The sequence below is a fragment of the Drosophila serrata genome, unplaced genomic scaffold, assembly GCF_035046125.1.
Source record: "Drosophila serrata isolate PLE 108 unplaced genomic scaffold, ASM3504612v1 contig_376, whole genome shotgun sequence".
NCBI classification, from domain to species: Eukaryota; Metazoa; Arthropoda; class Insecta; order Diptera; family Drosophilidae; genus Drosophila; species Drosophila serrata.
Window position 1 is genome coordinate 1,350,791 of NW_028257274.1, and position 18,288 is coordinate 1,369,078.

General features: G+C 45.2%; 11 protein-coding genes across 12 annotated transcripts; 6 read left to right on the forward strand and 5 right to left on the reverse strand.

Moving 5' to 3' along the window:
- The first annotated feature begins 91 nt into the window (after positions 1-91).
- Positions 92-2,313, forward strand: Task7 (TWIK-related acid-sensitive K[+] channel 7). The gene is made up of 5 exons (XM_020959481.2): positions 92-573; positions 631-786; positions 895-956; positions 1,012-1,412; positions 1,467-2,313. Exons 1-5 carry the CDS (start codon positions 447-449, stop codon positions 1,738-1,740), a joined length of 1,020 nt encoding a protein of 339 aa, XP_020815140.1. The 5' UTR covers positions 92-446; the 3' UTR covers positions 1,741-2,313.
- A 158-nt stretch (positions 2,314-2,471) lies between these two features.
- betaTub85D (beta-Tubulin at 85D) lies at positions 2,472-4,404 on the forward strand. The gene is made up of 2 exons (XM_020959470.2): positions 2,472-2,991; positions 3,129-4,404. Exons 1-2 carry the CDS (start codon positions 2,599-2,601, stop codon positions 4,074-4,076), a joined length of 1,341 nt encoding a protein of 446 aa, XP_020815129.2. The 5' UTR covers positions 2,472-2,598; the 3' UTR covers positions 4,077-4,404.
- Positions 4,405-4,586: 182 nt separating this feature from the next.
- LOC110189181 (uncharacterized) lies at positions 4,587-6,667 on the forward strand. The gene has a single exon (XM_086839634.1). It carries the CDS (start codon positions 4,692-4,694, stop codon positions 5,004-5,006), a length of 315 nt encoding a protein of 104 aa, XP_086695760.1. The 5' UTR covers positions 4,587-4,691; the 3' UTR covers positions 5,007-6,667.
- Positions 4,997-8,312, reverse strand: LOC110189138 (LMBR1 domain-containing protein 2 homolog). The gene is made up of 2 exons (XM_020959111.2): positions 7,587-8,312; positions 4,997-7,082 (listed from the first exon to the last, which is right to left on the reverse strand). The coding sequence occupies exons 1-2, from the start codon at positions 7,755-7,757 to the stop codon at positions 5,157-5,159; spliced, it is 2,097 nt and encodes a 698-aa protein (XP_020814770.2). The 5' UTR covers positions 7,758-8,312; the 3' UTR covers positions 4,997-5,156.
- BBIP1 (BBSome interacting protein 1) lies at positions 7,802-8,134 on the reverse strand. Its single transcript, XM_020959162.2, has one exon. The coding sequence runs from the start codon at positions 8,132-8,134 to the stop codon at positions 7,880-7,882; it is 255 nt and encodes an 84-aa protein (XP_020814821.2). The 3' UTR covers positions 7,802-7,879.
- Positions 8,313-8,408: 96 nt separating the features above from the next.
- On the forward strand, positions 8,409-10,122 carry LOC110189150 (uncharacterized). The gene is made up of 2 exons (XM_020959120.2): positions 8,409-9,840; positions 9,898-10,122. The coding sequence occupies exons 1-2, from the start codon at positions 8,650-8,652 to the stop codon at positions 10,042-10,044; spliced, it is 1,338 nt and encodes a 445-aa protein (XP_020814779.2). The 5' UTR covers positions 8,409-8,649; the 3' UTR covers positions 10,045-10,122.
- Positions 10,082-11,258, reverse strand: LOC110189161 (omega-amidase NIT2). The gene is made up of 2 exons (XM_020959131.2): positions 11,056-11,258; positions 10,082-11,000 (listed from the first exon to the last, which is right to left on the reverse strand). Exons 1-2 carry the CDS (start codon positions 11,072-11,074, stop codon positions 10,168-10,170), a joined length of 852 nt encoding a protein of 283 aa, XP_020814790.2. The 5' UTR covers positions 11,075-11,258; the 3' UTR covers positions 10,082-10,167.
- An 85-nt stretch (positions 11,259-11,343) lies between these two features.
- Rrp47 (Ribosomal RNA processing 47) lies at positions 11,344-12,078 on the reverse strand. The gene is made up of 2 exons (XM_020959143.2): positions 11,931-12,078; positions 11,344-11,872 (listed from the first exon to the last, which is right to left on the reverse strand). The coding sequence occupies exons 1-2, from the start codon at positions 11,938-11,940 to the stop codon at positions 11,412-11,414; spliced, it is 471 nt and encodes a 156-aa protein (XP_020814802.1). The 5' UTR covers positions 11,941-12,078; the 3' UTR covers positions 11,344-11,411.
- Positions 12,079-12,569: 491 nt separating this feature from the next.
- Positions 12,570-13,212, forward strand: RpL34b (Ribosomal protein L34b). The gene is made up of 2 exons (XM_020961776.2): positions 12,570-12,647; positions 12,711-13,212. Exons 1-2 carry the CDS (start codon positions 12,583-12,585, stop codon positions 13,147-13,149), a joined length of 504 nt encoding a protein of 167 aa, XP_020817435.1. The 5' UTR covers positions 12,570-12,582; the 3' UTR covers positions 13,150-13,212.
- A 46-nt stretch (positions 13,213-13,258) lies between these two features.
- On the forward strand, positions 13,259-13,988 carry LOC110191051 (protein FMC1 homolog). The gene is made up of 3 exons (XM_086839635.1): positions 13,259-13,435; positions 13,510-13,568; positions 13,624-13,988. The coding sequence occupies exon 3, from the start codon at positions 13,625-13,627 to the stop codon at positions 13,928-13,930; it is 306 nt and encodes a 101-aa protein (XP_086695761.1). The 5' UTR covers positions 13,259-13,435; positions 13,510-13,568; position 13,624; the 3' UTR covers positions 13,931-13,988.
- On the reverse strand, positions 13,624-16,554 carry Or85f (Odorant receptor 85f). Of its 2 annotated transcripts, XM_020961773.2 has the most exons (4): positions 14,590-16,554; positions 14,329-14,530; positions 14,120-14,275; positions 13,624-14,060 (listed from the first exon to the last, which is right to left on the reverse strand). In XM_020961773.2, exons 1-4 carry the CDS (start codon positions 15,354-15,356, stop codon positions 14,007-14,009), a joined length of 1,179 nt encoding a protein of 392 aa, XP_020817432.2. In that variant the 5' UTR covers positions 15,357-16,554; the 3' UTR covers positions 13,624-14,006. The 2 variants fall into 2 exon arrangements, with proteins under 2 accessions (XP_020817432.2, XP_086695758.1); XM_086839632.1 differs by having other exon boundaries at positions 13,974-14,275.
- Between the last annotated feature and the right edge of the window lie 1,734 nt (positions 16,555-18,288).

Genomic DNA, 18,288 nt, shown 5'->3' on the forward strand with positions numbered 1-18,288 from the left:
ACCTTTACATTCCAATAGCAACGAACTTTAGTTTAATGTTTTTGTTATAAGCTACTTCCCGGTTAATTAAGCTTTGCCATTTTCATTATAGCCTGAAATTAGCTAACCTGACAACCCTGCTTTTGGCCTTGCAACAATAACGGAAATATTGTTATCTATACGAAATAGGATAAACATTTTTGCTCAAGCTTTAAATATGCGGCTTAAATACCTAAAGTTACAAAAAGAAAACAAGTTTTAAAGTTTATTTGACATGTGGATTGCTGGCCCGATGTTTTAAGAGAATACTCTAGATTGCGGATGCTGTGTGTTTGTTTTCCTGCCTAATATCGATTTTATCAGATGGAGCATCTTCGCATGTAACGAAAAGGCGCCCGGAAAAGGTTTCCTTTCACACAGGATATTAAACTAATTAGATCCTGAGGGGATAACTAATCAAGATAATCATGAAACGACAAAACGTTCGAACCCTTTCACTTGTGGTGTGCACCTTTACCTATCTCCTAATTGGAGCAGCGGTTTTCGACTCACTGGAATCAAAAACGGAGGCCAAGCGATGGGAGTTCCTGCAAGGTGACACGTATATTAACTATTCAATTTAATTTATTTAAATATATTAATACATTGCAGCTGTAAAGAATAACTTTGTCAAGAAATACAATGTGAGCGACGAGGACTTCCGGGTGATGGAAATCGTTATAATTGAAAACAAACCGCACAAAGCTGGGCCACAATGGAAGTTTGCAGGCGCCTTTTATTTTAGCACTGTTGTCCTGGCCATGATAGGTAATATTAATATAATTTTTAATTCAATTAAACATTGTCCTACTAAAGTTGCTTTCTAGTTTTTGAGCTCCTTTACCATTGACATTCATTTTGTATAATTACTTTTAGGTTATGGACACTCCACACCTGTTACCATTCCGGGAAAAGCTTTTTGCATGGGTTATGCCATGGTGGGTAATCTGAAAATACTCATTTTGACCTCCAATAATACCAATCTCTCCACAGGTGGGCATTCCTCTGGGCCTGGTGATGTTCCAGTCGATTGGTGAACGTCTTAACAAGTTCGCTTCGGTCATCATAAGACGGGCAAAGAGGGCCAGCGGAGCTCGGTGTACGGATGCCACCGAGATGAACCTCATGTTGGCCACGGGCATGCTCTCCTCGATTATTATCACCACCGGAGCGGCAGTATTTTCCCGCTATGAAGGCTGGAGCTACTTTGACAGCTTCTACTACTGCTTTGTCACCCTGACGACCATCGGTTTTGGGGACTATGTGGCCCTGCAGAATGACCAGGCTCTCACCAATAAGCCAGGTTATGTGGCCCTGAGCTTGGTCTTCATCCTCTTCGGCTTGGCTGTGGTGGCTGCCAGTATCAATCTGTTGGTGCTACGCTTCATGACCATGTGCGTTACATTTAATATAAAAAGGAACTAAATTTAATGAGGGTTTCATTCCAGGCAAGCGGAGGATGCCAAGAGGGATGAACAGGATGCCCAGAATTTGGCTGGAAATGCTCAGCCGGTGACCTTTGATGATGAGTCCACGTATAATATGCATGGCAAGCTGCTGGAGAATAACTATACCACTGAGAATGATGAGACCGCCTCCCTGTGCTCCTGCACCTGCATGGGCGGCACTCGATGCCTCAACCATGAGCAGTTCATTGATCCGGACTTCCAACCCACGGATATCATTGAGAGCACCTTTTGCTTGAAGCGCGCCTCCGTCTGATATCCGTACAGCCAGCTGTGGAACTCCTCTATATAGGAACCAGAGCCGAACTATAGTTATACAATCCTGTAGAGACCCAACCGCCGGTTTTGAAACGTTGGTTGTTAGACGAACCTTCCCTTCGCAGATATTTACACGTGGATGGGTCGATTATTGTGAATGAAGATAGGAAAAACATATATAGAAGTTGATCAAAAATAGATTAAACTGCACATAATTAAGCAAATTTAGCAGCTTTAAAATACCACAAAAAGCCTAAATACGTTTGGGACTTTGGAAGACATAAACCTTAACAGATTGATTAAAGGAAAATTTATATTACTCAAGAAGTGAGATAGACTACTATCTATATACTAGAAATTCCCCACAATAATCGACCCACTCCCCCATATACACACATTTACAAAGGAGGTACCTCCAAGGACCCATGTCAATATCAATCACATCATCTGGTTGGGCGCCCAACGAAGCCTTAGAAGGTTTTGTGGTGACCCCTCCGTCACCCATCCCATCTCGAATTTTAGCCCTAAGATGTTTTAACCAAAGCACTATTAAATGTTTTTTGCCCTAAAACAAGTAAGCTGTGATTTTTGAAAAATGAATCCAACCCAAAACCCGGTCATCGCAGTAGGCGAACTATGAAACTTCGGAGACACAATCCCTTGCTAACCTCAGTCCACCTCCGAATCAGCTAGAAGTTACACGTGTATGTAAGCATAAAAAAAAAACTAGAAAAATTGTACGTTAAAGAAATCAGTCGATCGTCGGTTTCTGCTCCTCGAAAAACACTTGCCTAATTTTTCCAAAACAACTTTCTTGTCGTATCGTGCGAAAGAAAATTTTCCTCAAACCGACAATATGCGTGAAATCGTGCACATCCAGGCCGGTCAGTGCGGTAACCAGATCGGCGGTAAATTCTGGGAAGTGATATCCGATGAGCACTGCATAGACGCCACTGGCACCTACTATGGTGACAGTGATCTGCAGTTGGAGCGCATCAATGTCTACTACAACGAGGCTACCGGTGCCAAGTATGTACCGCGTGCTATCCTTGTGGACCTGGAGCCCGGCACCATGGACTCGGTGCGTTCCGGTGCCTTTGGACAGATTTTCCGGCCAGACAACTTTGTCTTTGGCCAATCGGGTGCCGGCAACAACTGGGCCAAGGGACATTATACAGAGGGAGCCGAGCTGGTTGACTCTGTCCTGGATGTGGTGAGGAAGGAATCGGAGGGCTGTGATTGCCTTCAGGTAAGTGGATTATGGAAATTGGGATGGGGTCTTGAATTTTCATACATTTTAATGACATCTGTCACCTTGGAAGTATTTTTTTTCGCAAAGCCTACTGACATTTCTAACCAGAAATATGCATGGTTCTCTTCCTGCAGGGCTTCCAGCTAACCCATTCGCTGGGTGGCGGCACTGGCTCTGGCATGGGCACCTTGTTGATCTCAAAGATCCGTGAGGAGTACCCCGACCGCATCATGAACACCTTTTCGGTGGTGCCATCGCCCAAGGTGTCCGATACCGTGGTGGAGCCGTACAATGCCACCCTGAGCGTCCATCAACTGGTGGAGAATACCGACGAGACGTACTGTATTGACAATGAGGCGCTGTATGACATCTGCTTCCGTACCTTGAAGCTGACTACACCCACGTATGGAGATCTCAACCATCTGGTCTCTGCCACCATGTCGGGGGTGACCACTTGCCTGAGGTTTCCCGGCCAGCTGAATGCCGATCTGCGGAAGCTGGCTGTGAACATGGTCCCCTTCCCCCGGCTGCATTTCTTCATGCCTGGATTCGCGCCTCTCACCTCGCGTGGATCGCAGCAATACCGCGCTTTGACCGTTCCAGAGCTGACCCAACAGATGTTCGATGCCAAGAACATGATGGCCGCCTGTGATCCCCGCCATGGTCGGTACCTAACGGTCGCCGCCATTTTCCGTGGACGCATGTCCATGAAGGAGGTGGACGAACAGATGCTTAACATACAGAACAAGAACAGTAGCTTTTTCGTTGAGTGGATTCCCAACAATTGCAAGACGGCCGTGTGCGATATCCCGCCACGTGGCCTCAAGATGTCGGCCACTTTCATTGGTAACTCGACGGCCATTCAGGAGCTGTTCAAGCGCGTTTCGGAGCAATTCACCGCCATGTTCCGACGCAAGGCCTTCTTGCATTGGTATACCGGCGAGGGCATGGACGAGATGGAGTTCACTGAGGCCGAGAGCAACATGAACGATCTGGTGTCGGAGTACCAGCAATACCAGGAAGCCACCGCCGATGAGGAGGGTGAATTCGACGAGGACGAAGAGGGCGGCGGAGATGAATAGGCATTTTTCCTAAGCCTCACACACGCACTGCACTTAAACCTGCTCCACAATCCTGCACACACGCCTCTCAAGCAAAACCACAAACTACAACACTGCACTGACCCCGACCCATCAACGCCACCTATCACCAGTTTGCGCAGCCTTAAATCGAGCACACACACACAGTTTTCTACATTATTTTGTTGGCAATGCAATACAATGCTCGCTCCTAGGTGAATATTACACGATTAACCATATACCATTTCACTTTTGATGCTGCACAACTGTTACCATCTTACCACCATGTGTATAATAAATGTTTACGTTTTGGAATCGAACAATCACTAAATACATCGCTTTCCTCTTGAGCACGCTGTAGGGAAGTTCCATATATGAATTTATTTATTAAATTTCCCATTAATATCCCGTTGAGCTTAAAGTACACTCGGACCATGTACCTGAATCTCACTCTGTAAAACTGTCAAATAACAAAAACAAATTTATAATTTTTTACAAAATAGGGTTGTCGGACAATAAACAGCAAGTGTCAATCCTATCACAAGTTTGCCGTGTGCAACCATTCGCCACCCAACTGTCAATTATTATTGTCAAAAAGAAAAGCAGTGATTGGAGAAAATGAACTTAGAAAAGAATAGCAATTCACCAACAACTCCGACTTCGTCTCGCAGTGCCCTTATGCGCCGGCGCAAACGTTCTACACCACATCTCGTCACATTGCTGAGAAATCCGGGCATTGCAAAGGAGCTACGGGAGCTGCAATACGACGAACAAAATGAGAAAAACTCCTCTGCGGTAGAAGCAGAAACTTCGGCGCAATCGACGTCCCAGATCAGCGACGACAGTGGCATCGATGTCAGTCAGGAGGACGACGCAACAAAGAAGCCTACACACAGCTACACCCTCCGCAAGAGATACAAGGATCCTCTCTAGTTGTTTATTCATCGAATGGTGTACATGGGTGTAAAGGAACAAGCAGCAAACAGCAGCAGAAATACTCATGTGCGAACGAAATATGCTACGAAACATTGCAGGCGTTGAGATACTTGGTTACAATTTGAAATAAAATATCCACTTTCGAGTCTAGACATCGTCAAAGAGTCCCCTGGGTGGTGGGCCCATGATGCGGCGGTCGTGTTCCGGCTCGTAGTCAGGATCCCGGAATCCAACCTGCACCTGGGTGCTCACACCGAACCGGTCGTTGATCTCCTCCGACAGAGATCTGGGTACGCCCAGGGCGGACGAGGATGCCACAGCCGCATAGTCAAAGCTGCCGTCGCCATCACGCAACAGTCCATCTGCTGGTGTGCGACCGCCAGTCAGGGTGCCGGCTCCTCCACTTCGATACTTGCTCAGATAGTCGCTGCCGCCTCCCAATCCCGGTTCCTGCCGGTTAAAGTCGCGTCGTCTTGTCATTGCCTCCTCGGCACGCTGCCGCCGACGTTTTTCACGCGCTATCAGATCCTTTCCCTCCTGCACCAGCTCAGTGGCAATCGTTTCGTTTTGCAGGAACTGCTGGAACCCCAGTGCATTGAGGGCCCGACTGCCCAGACTAAACCAGGTGGCCAGGCAGAAGGCCAGCATGCACATGGGGAAGTAGATGTTAAAGCCGTTCGAGATGATGCCAATGACATCCATGTGTCCCATTATCTGCGTGTAAACGGTCTCCATTATGCGGTTGGGAATAATGTGCGTGTCCATGTGGATGAGACCGAGAAAGTTGAGGCACATGGGCGGCGTCAGGCGGCAGAGGAGCATGCCACTGAAAATCAAACTGTGCTCATTGGTCTGATGATGCGGCGCCAAATAGTACAGGTTCAGGAAGCGAATCCTCAAGATAGTCGAGTAGGTGCAGTAGAAAAAGTAGCAGAGAACTGCCATCGAGAAGACTTCGATGGTGAAGAAGTCGTAGTTCTCCTTGGCCACATAGATCACGTTGGCGAAGATGGAGAGCACTGGATGGCGACTGAAGAATGTTAGCTCGCTCCACACCACCATGGCGGACATGGTGGCGGTGAGAACGCACAGCGTCTTGAGAAATGGCGCCTTCAGTAAGCACTCCCAGTACCACTGCAACGTGGCGCTGTAGCATATCCTTTCCAGCTGTGTCCGTTGGCGCGGGAATTCCGACTTGAAGCGTCGCTCCGACGAATGAATATTCTTGGCCACATCCTCCAGATGCAACACCGTCTGCACCTGAACGCTCCACAGGGCCTCGGTGCGCTGCAGGGTCTGCAGGGATTTGATTACCTGCTTATGGATGCGAACCAGCGCCTTTTCCGAGGGTAATATAGTGGAGCTGGTGGCTCCCATGCCACTGCCTCCGGTGCGGGCAAAGTTCCTGCTGGCTCGCTCCTGCAGTTCGATGGGCACCTTGCGCAGAATGGTCTCCAGACAGGGTCTCAGCTCGTGATTGTTGGGTATCACACGGCTGATGCACTGCAGAGACTCCAAAATGTCATCGACATGCTCCTCGGCCTCCGCCTTCTCAGTGCTCAGTTTGGCCGCCTTGAAGTAGGCGTATTGCAGTGCGAATCCCGGCTTGGCATTGTTCCACAGCGACCGTGGCACCTCTACCAGAGCATAGCCCAGCAGAAGAATGAGCAGAAACAGACCCCAGGTGTTGGAGGCGGACGAGGCGATTGCTTTTAGTTTTTGCCAATCCAAGGACTCACCTTTGACTGCTATATAGATGAGCAGAACGCCGCAGATGAACAGGTAAGATCCATAGTAGATGGCATTCTCGATTAGTGCCGACTTTAGCTTTCCCTTCACAGTGAAGTCGCCTGCCTTTAGATATGACTGCATCAGAGGCATGATTAACCAGGTGAGAAACTGCGAACTCCAATAGATGATACGCCACAGATTGGGGAACACGGAGGCGGGCACCATGCCCCACGGCTCCTGGCACTCGGGCGGCGGCGTGACATTGGCGTTGGCCTGTGTTGTGGAGACATTACTGGGTGCTGGAGTGGGTCGATGCTCTTCCAAACACTGGCGGTAAAGGGTCTGCAAGGGAAATCAAAAATATTAATAAATTAATTGAAGAATTTTATAGTAGATAATAAAACGCTTGACTATTTTTTTATACGCATTATAAACTCAATGTAGACTAAATGGTGGGAAAACTTCAGCGGTGATTCATTCAAAGATAAGAAATTTCAAAACAAAATCAGCGGAAAATGTTGACAATTAGATTGCGGCCTAAAAAGTCTTTGGTAAAACTGAATTAGTTCTTTCACAGATGTTTTTAACAAAAGAAACAGTTTTAACTTAATTGTTTCCTTTAGATGTAGACTTAGTTCACTTTACTTCTTAACTTAATGAAATGGTATCTAGGCATTTACACAATCCATATGGATAAAAGCAATATTATACTATACATATGGCACGAATAACATTGGTATTTACAAACTTTAAAAACATTTGAAATGGAAAAACCATAATCACTACTACACTTCAGTTTTATGCGTCAAAAATATATATATTTCGCTACCCGAACCACAAACTCACCGATGTCACATCCAGCGGAATGGTGAAGACAATTAGGAAGGAGAAACACCAGGCGGTCAGCACCGACAGGGTGACCAGGATGTGCTGACGTGGTATGTTTCCATAGCGGTACAGCGAGATGCTGGCCAGAAAGAGGGCGGCCACTATGCCGAAGGTGAGCAGATAAGCCATGTGTCTAGAATCCTGCCTGCTGCTCCAAACAGTAATCCGAGTTCGGTGTGTGTGTGTGCGAGTGCTGTGTGACTTGTGTGTGTGTGAACTAAACGGCTATGCTTCAGTGATTACGACCTTATTCATTGCGAGCCTGCCGGCTCGGTGTTTTTCCTTGGGTTGCTCTGGCTACTGCGTTTCTTCTGCAGTTGGCGCGCAGTCTCGCGATGCATTTCCTCGAGTCGTTCCAGAGCCTGGGTCTTCAGCGGCATCAGGTGCGGCCGGCAAAAAACCAGCTCCGATTTGTGCTCAAAGAACAATTTCCCGGTGGTTGGCTCTATAAGATCGATTTTCTCATTCACTTTCCTCAGCAACTCGGCTGCCTCCACAGCTGACATGCTTTGGCGCTCGACGGCCCGGGAGGGTGGGGTAGTGGGGCTCCGCAGCGGCAGAATCGAAGTGTTGCAGTGCCAGGCAACCGTTTCTCTGCTCGCCGTTTTATTTATTTGTTTTATTTAAATCGTGAAGCGACTTTATCAAACTAGTATGAACGTGGGTGGGTGGGGGCCAAGTACCATACACAGTTTGCGGAAGTGTTTGCATTTTAGCGATGGCCCGAGCTGGTCACACTGGTTGAGCGGGCGCCTTTCTTTTGATTTTTCAACATTTTCTGATTTTCTAATACAAAAATATAGTTGTTAAATTAATTCACATATATTATGAAGTAAAAACCCCTTTCTTAGTTCAAAACAATTCAAAACTATTTGCAATAAGAATAACATTCTTGTTTGCTCTGCCCCTTTTGCATCAAGTTGGCAGTCCCGCCATTGTTTTTGTTTTGCTGGCAAGAGCCAGAGAAATTCTTAATTTTAATTATACGAATTTAAGTTTCTGGCACTGCCAAGACCAAAAAATGGAGACTGCTGTCATAGCCTTGCAGGCGGACAAATCCCCAGATTGTCGCACCAGCGGCGATGGCATGGAACAACCGGAAAACACTTTGGTAGCCAAAACAGAGGGTGAAATCGACCAGAGTGCTGATGTGGGCACAAAGGCAAAGAGACCTCAGCTCCATCGCAAAGATAGCACGGTGGTTCAGGAGGCGGTGATGGGCAGGAAAACATCCACGAGCAGTGGCCACGGCTCCAATCTACCACTTCCAGGCCTGCACACCCTCTACAGACGCCCCGACATTGTTACCAGGAGTCTGGCTCCTGCGATGCCCAAGGGCGAACTGGTACAGATGCGACCAAGACTAGTCACCAGTCATGAGACCCTACCCGAGCACAAGAAGACCAAGGCCCCGAAGTTTGTGCCTTTTGAGCCGTATCCTGGTGCCGTGAATCCCATGGTCCCTGGGTCCGGGAACAAGCATAAAATTCATCGTGACAAGAATAACCTGGACATTGCAGTTCTGGTGGATCAGGTTTCGACTTTACGGACCCAAGAGCTGGACGTGGAACCGAAGAACGTCGAGGCCAGCGCAGCCAGCAGCCAAGAGTTGGCCACGCTCAAGGAAGAGCTGGCCAAGATGCGTGAGGAAAGGGACTATTTTCAGGCGCAAACAAAGTTCCAGACGCAGGTGAACAGTGAACTTAAAAGCCTCTTGGTGGCCTCCGTCGGCGAGGATCTGCAGACACGGGTTAATGTTTTGACGGAGGATAAGTTGCAGCTGGCAAGGGCGCTCTTGGACACCGCCAACAACCTTACCACTCACACTGAACAGATCGAGTTCCTCGCCGGCCAGTGCGAGGTGTGGCGATCAAAGTTCTTGGCCAGCAGCGTCATGGTCGAAGAGCTGGCCCGCTGGAAGGCCGATCTCACTCAGAAGAACCAACTGCTCAATGAGTCAACAAAGCAGCTGCTGCACGCAACCCATCAGATTCGGGAGATGCAGCTGGAGATGCTTAAACAGCTCAAGTTCCTGGCCAAGATCCGCTACCTTAACCTGCCCGCCACCGATGTGATCAGCTTGAGCGCCGAGAACCTGAACATCCTGCAACGCATGGTCCTGCACACAGGCGTAGGGATTCCCGAGGAAACCCTCAAGCTGTCCAGTGCCAGTACAAGTCCGCTTTGCGAGGCGGAGAAGTATGCAGTCAGGGTAAGTAGCAAAAAGTTATTTTGTCATGAGCTTTTAATTGATTTTATCTCTCTTAAGGCCTTGGAATTCATCAGTCAACCCCTGATGGCCACCGATGAAGCCATACGAGCTCTTTTCGACCAGGCCCAACGGCCTCACTATGTGCAATCCCCTGCCACGGAGGCGACTGTTAGCGATAATCCTCAACGAGAGGCACAGCAATAATTTATCCATCTTAGGAAATCTGTGTGTGACATGTGTGTTTAGGTGTAATAAATTTTATAAACAATCAACAATTATAAATGCATGGGCCTTCAAATGGAATTATGTTATCCCTTATAAATTCCTCTACTTGGATTTCTTTTCAGTGGCATACAAATCCAAACGACGCTGGCTAAAAACAGGAATCTGCTGCCGCACTTGCTCCACCAGAGAGAAATCGACGTCCGCCACTACAGACTCCTCGCCGTCGCTGGCACTGTGCTGCACCTTTGCCCAGGGATCCACTACCATGGAATGGCCATAGGCAACATACTCGGCGCTAGTATCCCTAGCTGGCGATGTGGTCACAACGAAAAGCTGATTGTCGTTGGCCCGAGCTCGCTGCAGCAGTTCCCAGTGAAGAGGACCCGTTGTCATATTGAAGGCAGCCGGATAGATGATCATCTCGCAGCCGGCGTTGCGGTAAAGCCGTGCCATCTCCTCGAACCGGATGTCGTAGCAGATGCCAATGCCAATCTTGTGACCATCCACATCGATGGTGGTGAAGTCATTGCCAGCAGACAGAGTCTCCGATTCCTTGAAGCGAATGCCGCCCTTTACATCGATGTCGAACAGATGCATCTTGCGATGCTTGGCTATTAGGTCGCCAGTTGGTGACCACACGGTACACGTATTGTAGATGGCATCGTTCTCGCCCAACTCAGGGATCGTTCCTCCCACGATGTAGACCTGGTGCTTCTTGGCCAGACTCGAGAGCTGCTGTGAGGTGTAGCCATCGGGGATGGTCTCTGAGTACTCCCGGAAGTACTTGGTGCCGTAGGGGGCGTTGAAGCACTCCGGTAGAGTGATCAAACGCGGCTGGTGCTCCTTGACCGCTGCCTCCATCTTGCTGGCTGCATTTTGGACATTGGCCACCTTGTCCTTAGAACCCCTCAACTGCAGCAGCACCAGACGCATTACTATGGGAATTTAAATATAGTCTTAGCAGTCGTCTTGAGTTTAAGAACTACTTACTGTTGCTTGCCCTGCTCATATTGCTACAGTTAAATGTTATCTGTTTGCGGTCTGATAACAACTGGCACCGCAAAACAAAACAACAGGTGATCGCATGGACGTGGAAAGAGGGATTCTAGTAATGTACATTTTCCAATGGCATGTGTATAAAGATACCCCATTAAACTAATTCATCTACTCCGCCTCTGGTTTTCAACTGATCTGGCAAGGCCGTCAGTCACGAATAAAAGGAGCCTTGCCAGATTAATTTATTTCTCAGCCCCGCAGAAAGAATAAATCCAGATTCCGTACTTGTTAATGCAAAATCTTATCTAATTTATTGTGTACTCTAATAGGATGATCAAACACAACACTTGTCAGTTATCTCCCTTCCCACTCTCGTCCAGACTGCGATTATATTGATCTTCCGTGACTATAACGCCATTCATTTCAATAAACCGCGTGTGCTTGCCAATGCCAGCTTTAATAAATCTCTTGGCTGCATGAACATCCAAACGTGGGGCATTCAGTGCTGCGGTTATTTCCTTATCACGGGCCAGCATTTCTCTGGAACGCCCCAAATCGTGGAGGACAGGATGCTTCGCGGGATCCACACCATGAATCTTCAGGTTTATCCAAAACAGAGTGCTGTTTAAATAGGCTATATAGGTGTCCAGCTTAATCTGATCGTCCAAGGATAATTTAGGTCCATTCTGGAATGCTAGCGCCTTTTCCAAATCGGCTTCCAGAACTGCAATTGTGGACTCGAAGTTGTTCAACACGTTTTGCAGATCTGTGTTCTCTTGGAGGGTCTTCTCCAGTTGATTACTGTTGTTGCCTTGGGGTTAAATTAATTAGAAATATAAATATATAAATATAGTCTTTTTTAAACTTACCTTCTGTCATCTTTTCTTTTTCAATTATATTTATTTTGATGTATTTTTTTTTTTTGTTATTTTAAAGCCAAACGATAGTGTATGTATGTATTTGTATTCGATATAGTGTTGCCAGTTCAGCTGTAGCCTGCCAGTGCTGGAGAGTACTGAAAGTAGAGGTGGACATGGTCTTTGGCTTTCCAGCCCTGCTCCCAAACAATAAACATATTTATTTATTAGCCTGTACATGTATTAAATTTAATTGAGATAAAATTATGCAGGAAATTGACGGTAAAATTATTGTACATCTAATGATAAATGGTAACATAGATAGTTATAAAGCAAATTTAAATAGTCCGCCCGGCACTGGCCAGGTCGTGCCAAAAACGCTCATCTCTAACTGAAAAGCAGGAAGCGCAGCCAAGTTCAATTCGCTAATCCCCAGGGCTGCCAACTTTCTTTCTAGTTTCGATCTGTTGAGGTACGCACGTGTTCATTTTGTAAATTTAATGAAAATTGCCGCAATTCGCCATTAAACAATTGAAATATACCACAAAATGCTGTCCCGCCTGCCCCCGAACTTGCGTAACATTCAACTAACAATGATTTACTCCGATTTTTCATATATCACCGACGGATTCCGATTGTGGCTACCAGCAGCAACAACAACAATATGGTCCAACGTCTGACGCTCCGTAGGCGCCTGTCCTACAACACCCGCTCCAACAAGAGGCGCATGTAATTTAAAACCCACATCGTACATAGTCGCCAGAGTGTAATATTGTATCCCTTGCTTTCCAGTGTGCGTACTCCCGGTGGTCGTCTGGTGTACCAGTACGTGAAGAAGAACAAGACCGTGCCCCGTTGCGGCCAGTGCAAGGAGAAGCTTAAGGGCATCACCCCCACCCGCCCCAGCGAGCGTCCCCGTCTGTCCAAGCGCCACAAGACCGTGTCGCGCACCTATGGCGGAGTCCTCTGCCACGGCTGCCTGCGCGAGCGTATCGTCCGCGCTTTCCTCATCGAGGAGCAGAAGATCGTCAAGGCCCTGAAGAGCCAGCGCGAGGCCCTCGTCAAGCCGGTGAAGGCCCCCAAGGCTAAGCCCGATCCCAAGAAGAAGCCCGCCACCAAGACCAGCAAGGCCGGAGCCGGCAAGGTCACCAAGGCTGGAGCAGGCGGCAAGGGACCCGCTGGCAAGAAGCCCGGTCAGAAGCCCGCTGCCGGTGGCAAGCCCAGGAAGTGAACGCGCGACGATTTTAGTTGACTGCTAAATAACTTTTAAAATAAAATGGTTTTCCTAACTGGATTTGATACTCGATTTTGTAGTTATTTTGTAAGAGTCTAACGGTGTGAGGGAGGGGTGGAAGTTGCATCTTATTGGAGTCATTTTTGCAATTTCCTGTTGGATTTTTTTTTACATCAGGTGGCAGCTCCATATCTGGCAGCTATTTCCATCAGAGTTTTGAAATAATGTTTTTTTTTCTAATAAATATGACAAAATTAGATTTAATTTAATAAAACTAGTAAAGGTAAACATTTTGTTTTTGTATTTTTTTAAGTGATTTTATTTCAGCTACTTTTAATGATGTTTATTTCGTCGTAGTGGCAACGCTGCAGGAAACAGCTGTTTGACAGCATTTCTTTGCTTTCCAGAAAAATCACGTAAGTCGCCGTTTGTTTTGATTTGCTCCCAACTAAATATTTGCCTTTTGTGCAGAATGTCAGGTACTAAGGTATTGCGCTCCCTGCTCCACGAGCTGAGACAGGCCTCGCCGAATGGCTGCATTAAGGACAACCTGGCCGCGCGCTACATTCTGGCGCAGTACAAGAAGTTTGAGACGACGGACCAGCAGCTCTGCAAGGCCCGCAACGAGGCCATCTTCCTGGGCCAGACGTACCTCACCTACCTCAGTAGCCAGCGAAACTACACGGAGCTGTACAAGGAGTTCCATGGGAGGGGAGAGCGGTCCGTAAGGGACACCGCCGATCTGGTGGGCTTCAAGCTGCCCACGGATCCCAAGTGATCTGGAGTTATGTAGGTTCTAGCGTAGCGTGCGATTAAAGCGGTTAGAGTTGCAAAAATCTGTGATTTTATTTCGCCTACATAATCATCTGCCTAAGCATGGCTATAACACGGTAAGTGACGCTCATTACCTGAGAGGAACAGCGGATTTATGACCCTGCTGATCAACACTAATAAAGTTACAACTTACCTGCTTGAAGGTATCCAGCGATATGGGCAGGTAACCCATGGCACTTAGCTCTACGGGCTGCTGGGCCCGGATGATAATAATCAGCAGCCACTTTTTGTATGATATGGAGGCGTTGTGAAAGTCATGGTTGTAAACGGCATGTGCTATGTTTGAACTCTACAAAGGATCCAAGTTATAAAGGTATTAGCAACAATTATGGAGGAACTTACCAAGTCGAACACTTCTTGGCCATAGTAACAGACCAAAAACACCTGCAAGGCCGAGGTGGCAATAAAAAAGACATAGGTAACTCCCTCTAGGGTGACCCCCTGTATCAGAGTGTAAACCGATACCGTACAAAGAACAGAGGCTGTGGTCAGCAGACTCAGAAGCAGTGAACCCCCAAAGATGCCATTGAGATCGTTTTGTAGCCTGAAAATTTCGATTTTCATAATCTCTAATGAATTCCCATGTACTTTTACTTCACTCACTCGACAAGATACACATGCTTATCCACTATTTTTGCCACGAATCGTCGGTCTTCGTCCTCACGGTCCACACTGGGCTGATGGTCCTCCAGCGAACGTATAATGCCCCTTAAGTGCATATTTATCTGCACTTGAAAGTAAATCAGCCAGAGATCCGTAGCAACGTTGGATATAACCATCTGTGTGCTATGCAGCCACTCCACGGCATAAATACCCACGTAGATCCATGCAGAGTCCTTCTCGGGATCGAATATAAAGTAGGGATAGCAGTGCATGTAGGTAAAGCCCCTGTTTGCAAAGTACGATATAGTCGACGTTATAATCGGTCCAATGACTACCATTGTAGATGATCCGATATAAAAGAGGATGAGGTAGACGAACATCTTGGACCAGTAATGTTCATTCACCCGATGATAAACCTTGTCCAGCGTAGTCTTTGGATACAGGTCTGCCAACTTGGTATTCAGGCTCTGGATGGCGCCGCGCTGCAAGGCAGTGGCGTACTTGGTGTCCGAATTGATGACATAGGTGACCAGTGTTCCATAGCGCATGATCAGCGAGACGTCGTTAATGGTTTTGCCCTCCACCATTCGGAAAATCATGAATCCCACACAGAAGCCATGGCAACCGAGGCACAGAACGCGATAAAGTCGCATCATTATCCGGCGGAGCCGAGTCTTAGGGACACCCAGCATGTCGTAGCCCATCATCCGGAACACGACAGTGGGCAGCCAAGCAAAGTCCTCGTAATTGTAGTGCACTGGTTCCATCACGAAAACGTTTTGAGGTTTCCTTAGGCAAGTGGAGAGGCATTTATAGATGTTAGATCCTGTAAGAATAGTTTGTGGTTTAGGTTTTTTACCATGAACACACCTGCTGCCTCTTATTACGTGCTTGTGAATAATTAGGCAGGGTGCTAAAAAGTATAAATAATTAATTTTCAGTGTCTCAACTTATTATAAGATAATGAAGAGGCTTTTCAGTTATTTCATTAGGCTAAATATATACATTTTAATTGTAATTGGTTGACCTTTAAGGAAAGCATTACCACGAATAACATTTGAATTAATGAGCATTTTATAACCTTTCAGGGTATTTTAATTTTAGTCAGAAGCTTAAAATGTTACGAAGGAGTCATTTTCGACCCTATAAACTTAATATATTAATGATCGGCATCAAAAGATGAATCGATCTAGCCATGTCGGGCCAATAATCAATTTTTGAATTTTTTAAAAAAAATTTATAAGGGGTTAAAATCCTAAAAATTATCAAAATTGGACAAAAATTAAATTTTTTAATACAATAAAAGCAGTATGCATTTTTATTAACCTAATAAAAACAAGCATATGAATTCTTTCTGAATTAAAATTAATGCTATTTTAGCTTAGTTTCGAGATTTAAAACTTTTAAATGACTTGTTTTTATGTTAAAAGTATTCTTATAATTATTTAAGCATTTAACTGCATGGCAAAGATCAGACGATAAAGAGAACATGTGAGTAAAAATTGCCATTAATTAATTTTAATTAAAAGAAGCGCTGAATCAAAGTTGCAATAACCAAGGCCAATAGGGTTATAAACTTTGTATGATTCTGAAATAAAGGTGATTTAGGTCAGATATATATTTATTATTGCATAAATATTTAAATAATGTATATAGCAGAATATATATTTATAGAGTATAGTTTTATACCCTGTGTTTGTGACCATTAAAAGCTGTGATACTAAGGGAATTCCTTGTGGTTTTACACCTTGTATGGCTTAAGGTTATCAATTTAAAAGTTAACTAAGTAAAATTCCAACTATTATTATAATATTTTAATAAGTAAAGAGGAATTGGAAGAACTCTTTTTATAAGAAGACAGAAATGTAAAGGTTTCCCCATTGAAAGTCTTGTAATTTTCCATTGTATACTTTGTTTTATTCCGTTTTCTTATTAATAAAAACTTTCTTGAATTATTGCCTTGTTTCAGTACCCATTCCCTGTGCCTTCCATTAAAATATTTACGCATAATAATGCTATTTGTGAGGGAGAGGCAATGGCCACCACTTGGTCACTGGTTGCACTTAATAATTTCCATAAATGAGCTCCTCCTCAGTACATTCTCTTGGGCGTTTCTACCGTTTCTTTATTGCTGTTCCCGTGCCGTTGCACTTGTCTTTTGTTGTTCACATTCATGAAATTCTTGGGGCATAGCAACAAATTGGCATAAGAAAGAGGAGAGAAAGAGGAGAGTTGTTGGTATTGGAGAGACGAGACCCCCACCAGCTATAGGTTCTCTCCGTCATCTGACTGGAATGTTAAGCAGGTGCCAGGAGGTATCTCCGAATGGGTGAAATATCAGGTGAAAAAGTGATACCTAGGTGTTAGTCTTAAACACCTCAAAGTTGGAAGACAGCTTGGACTGGACTATCAGTTTAGATATTAATGCATAGAATGCAAGTATCGAAGAGGAAATACTTAAATAAGTAAAGGTTGCATTAATAATTTTTTATTTTTATATATTTTTGATAAAATATTTGTTTAAATTGTTCTGTAAAATGTATAAATATGTTTATCTTTACACACTACTTTATAAGAAAGTAATACAGGAAGTGAGGTTTTAGTTTAGTTTTAAGTACTCAGTAACTAATCCTTATTTCATCTCATATTATATAATCTTGTTATAATTGTATATCAATATAAACAAATAAATATATTTAAAGAGCTTAAAGAGTAGCTCACATCTTATAAATGTATCTCACATCTTATAAATGTATCTCTAGGATATACATATACGTAAGTATCTGAGGCAACCTAATAGATCCAGCTTAGCACATTTCCATCAACTATGATCTTTACCATTTAAAAAATAACAATAATACTACAATTCTCATCCCCAAGTTCCTCTTACTTCCAGTTCACAGATCCATTGTTAAATATCTCCCCAATGCTTTTGTTTTGATATTCCTGCTCAGTGCCAAGGCATCAAGCCCTTGTTTATTGCTGTCATATTATTGCACAATTTTCCAGTTGGTCATCTATTGTTTGTCAGTTCCGAAGTATTCTGGTTCAGCGCTCTATATAATATATATATAAAAGTTTCGACCCATGTTGAACTTCTCTCATCAATTTTACTGTCGTCTTTCCCTGCTCATGTACATATGTAATTTATTCATTAGCTTCAATTGCCAGTCAACTGTTGCCTCCCGGTTCTATTTGGTTCTACAGAGCAGACTATATCTGTAACCGATGCCCTATATCCGCTGCGAGAAATTGCACTTGCAAAAGCATCTCAAACATTAATGGGACATTTAAAGAGATTTATGTATGTACAATGCTCGGCAGCTATGCGTCACGATCCCCACTTGTCTGCTTAAATTAGAAATTAGAAAATATTCAGGCCGCCTGTGTCCCAATTTTTCGGAGATGAGTTGGATCTGTGCGTGTGATGTCTGCAAATAAATGAAAATCCTGTCAAGTCATAGGGACACCGGAAAGTGCCCCGGTGTCTCACTAAATACTTTATGAGGCCGAGGCGCCTTTGTAAATCTCTTCTTTTTTTCCCTCGTCTGGCTTCAACTAAAATAAACACAGCAGACCGGGACCGGGACCCGGATCCCGGACCCGGTCCTGGTGCATAGACAACGGCAAACACCCTAAAACCCAGAAGAAAACACACACACAACAAACACACAAAATGAAAAACAACAACAGAGGCAG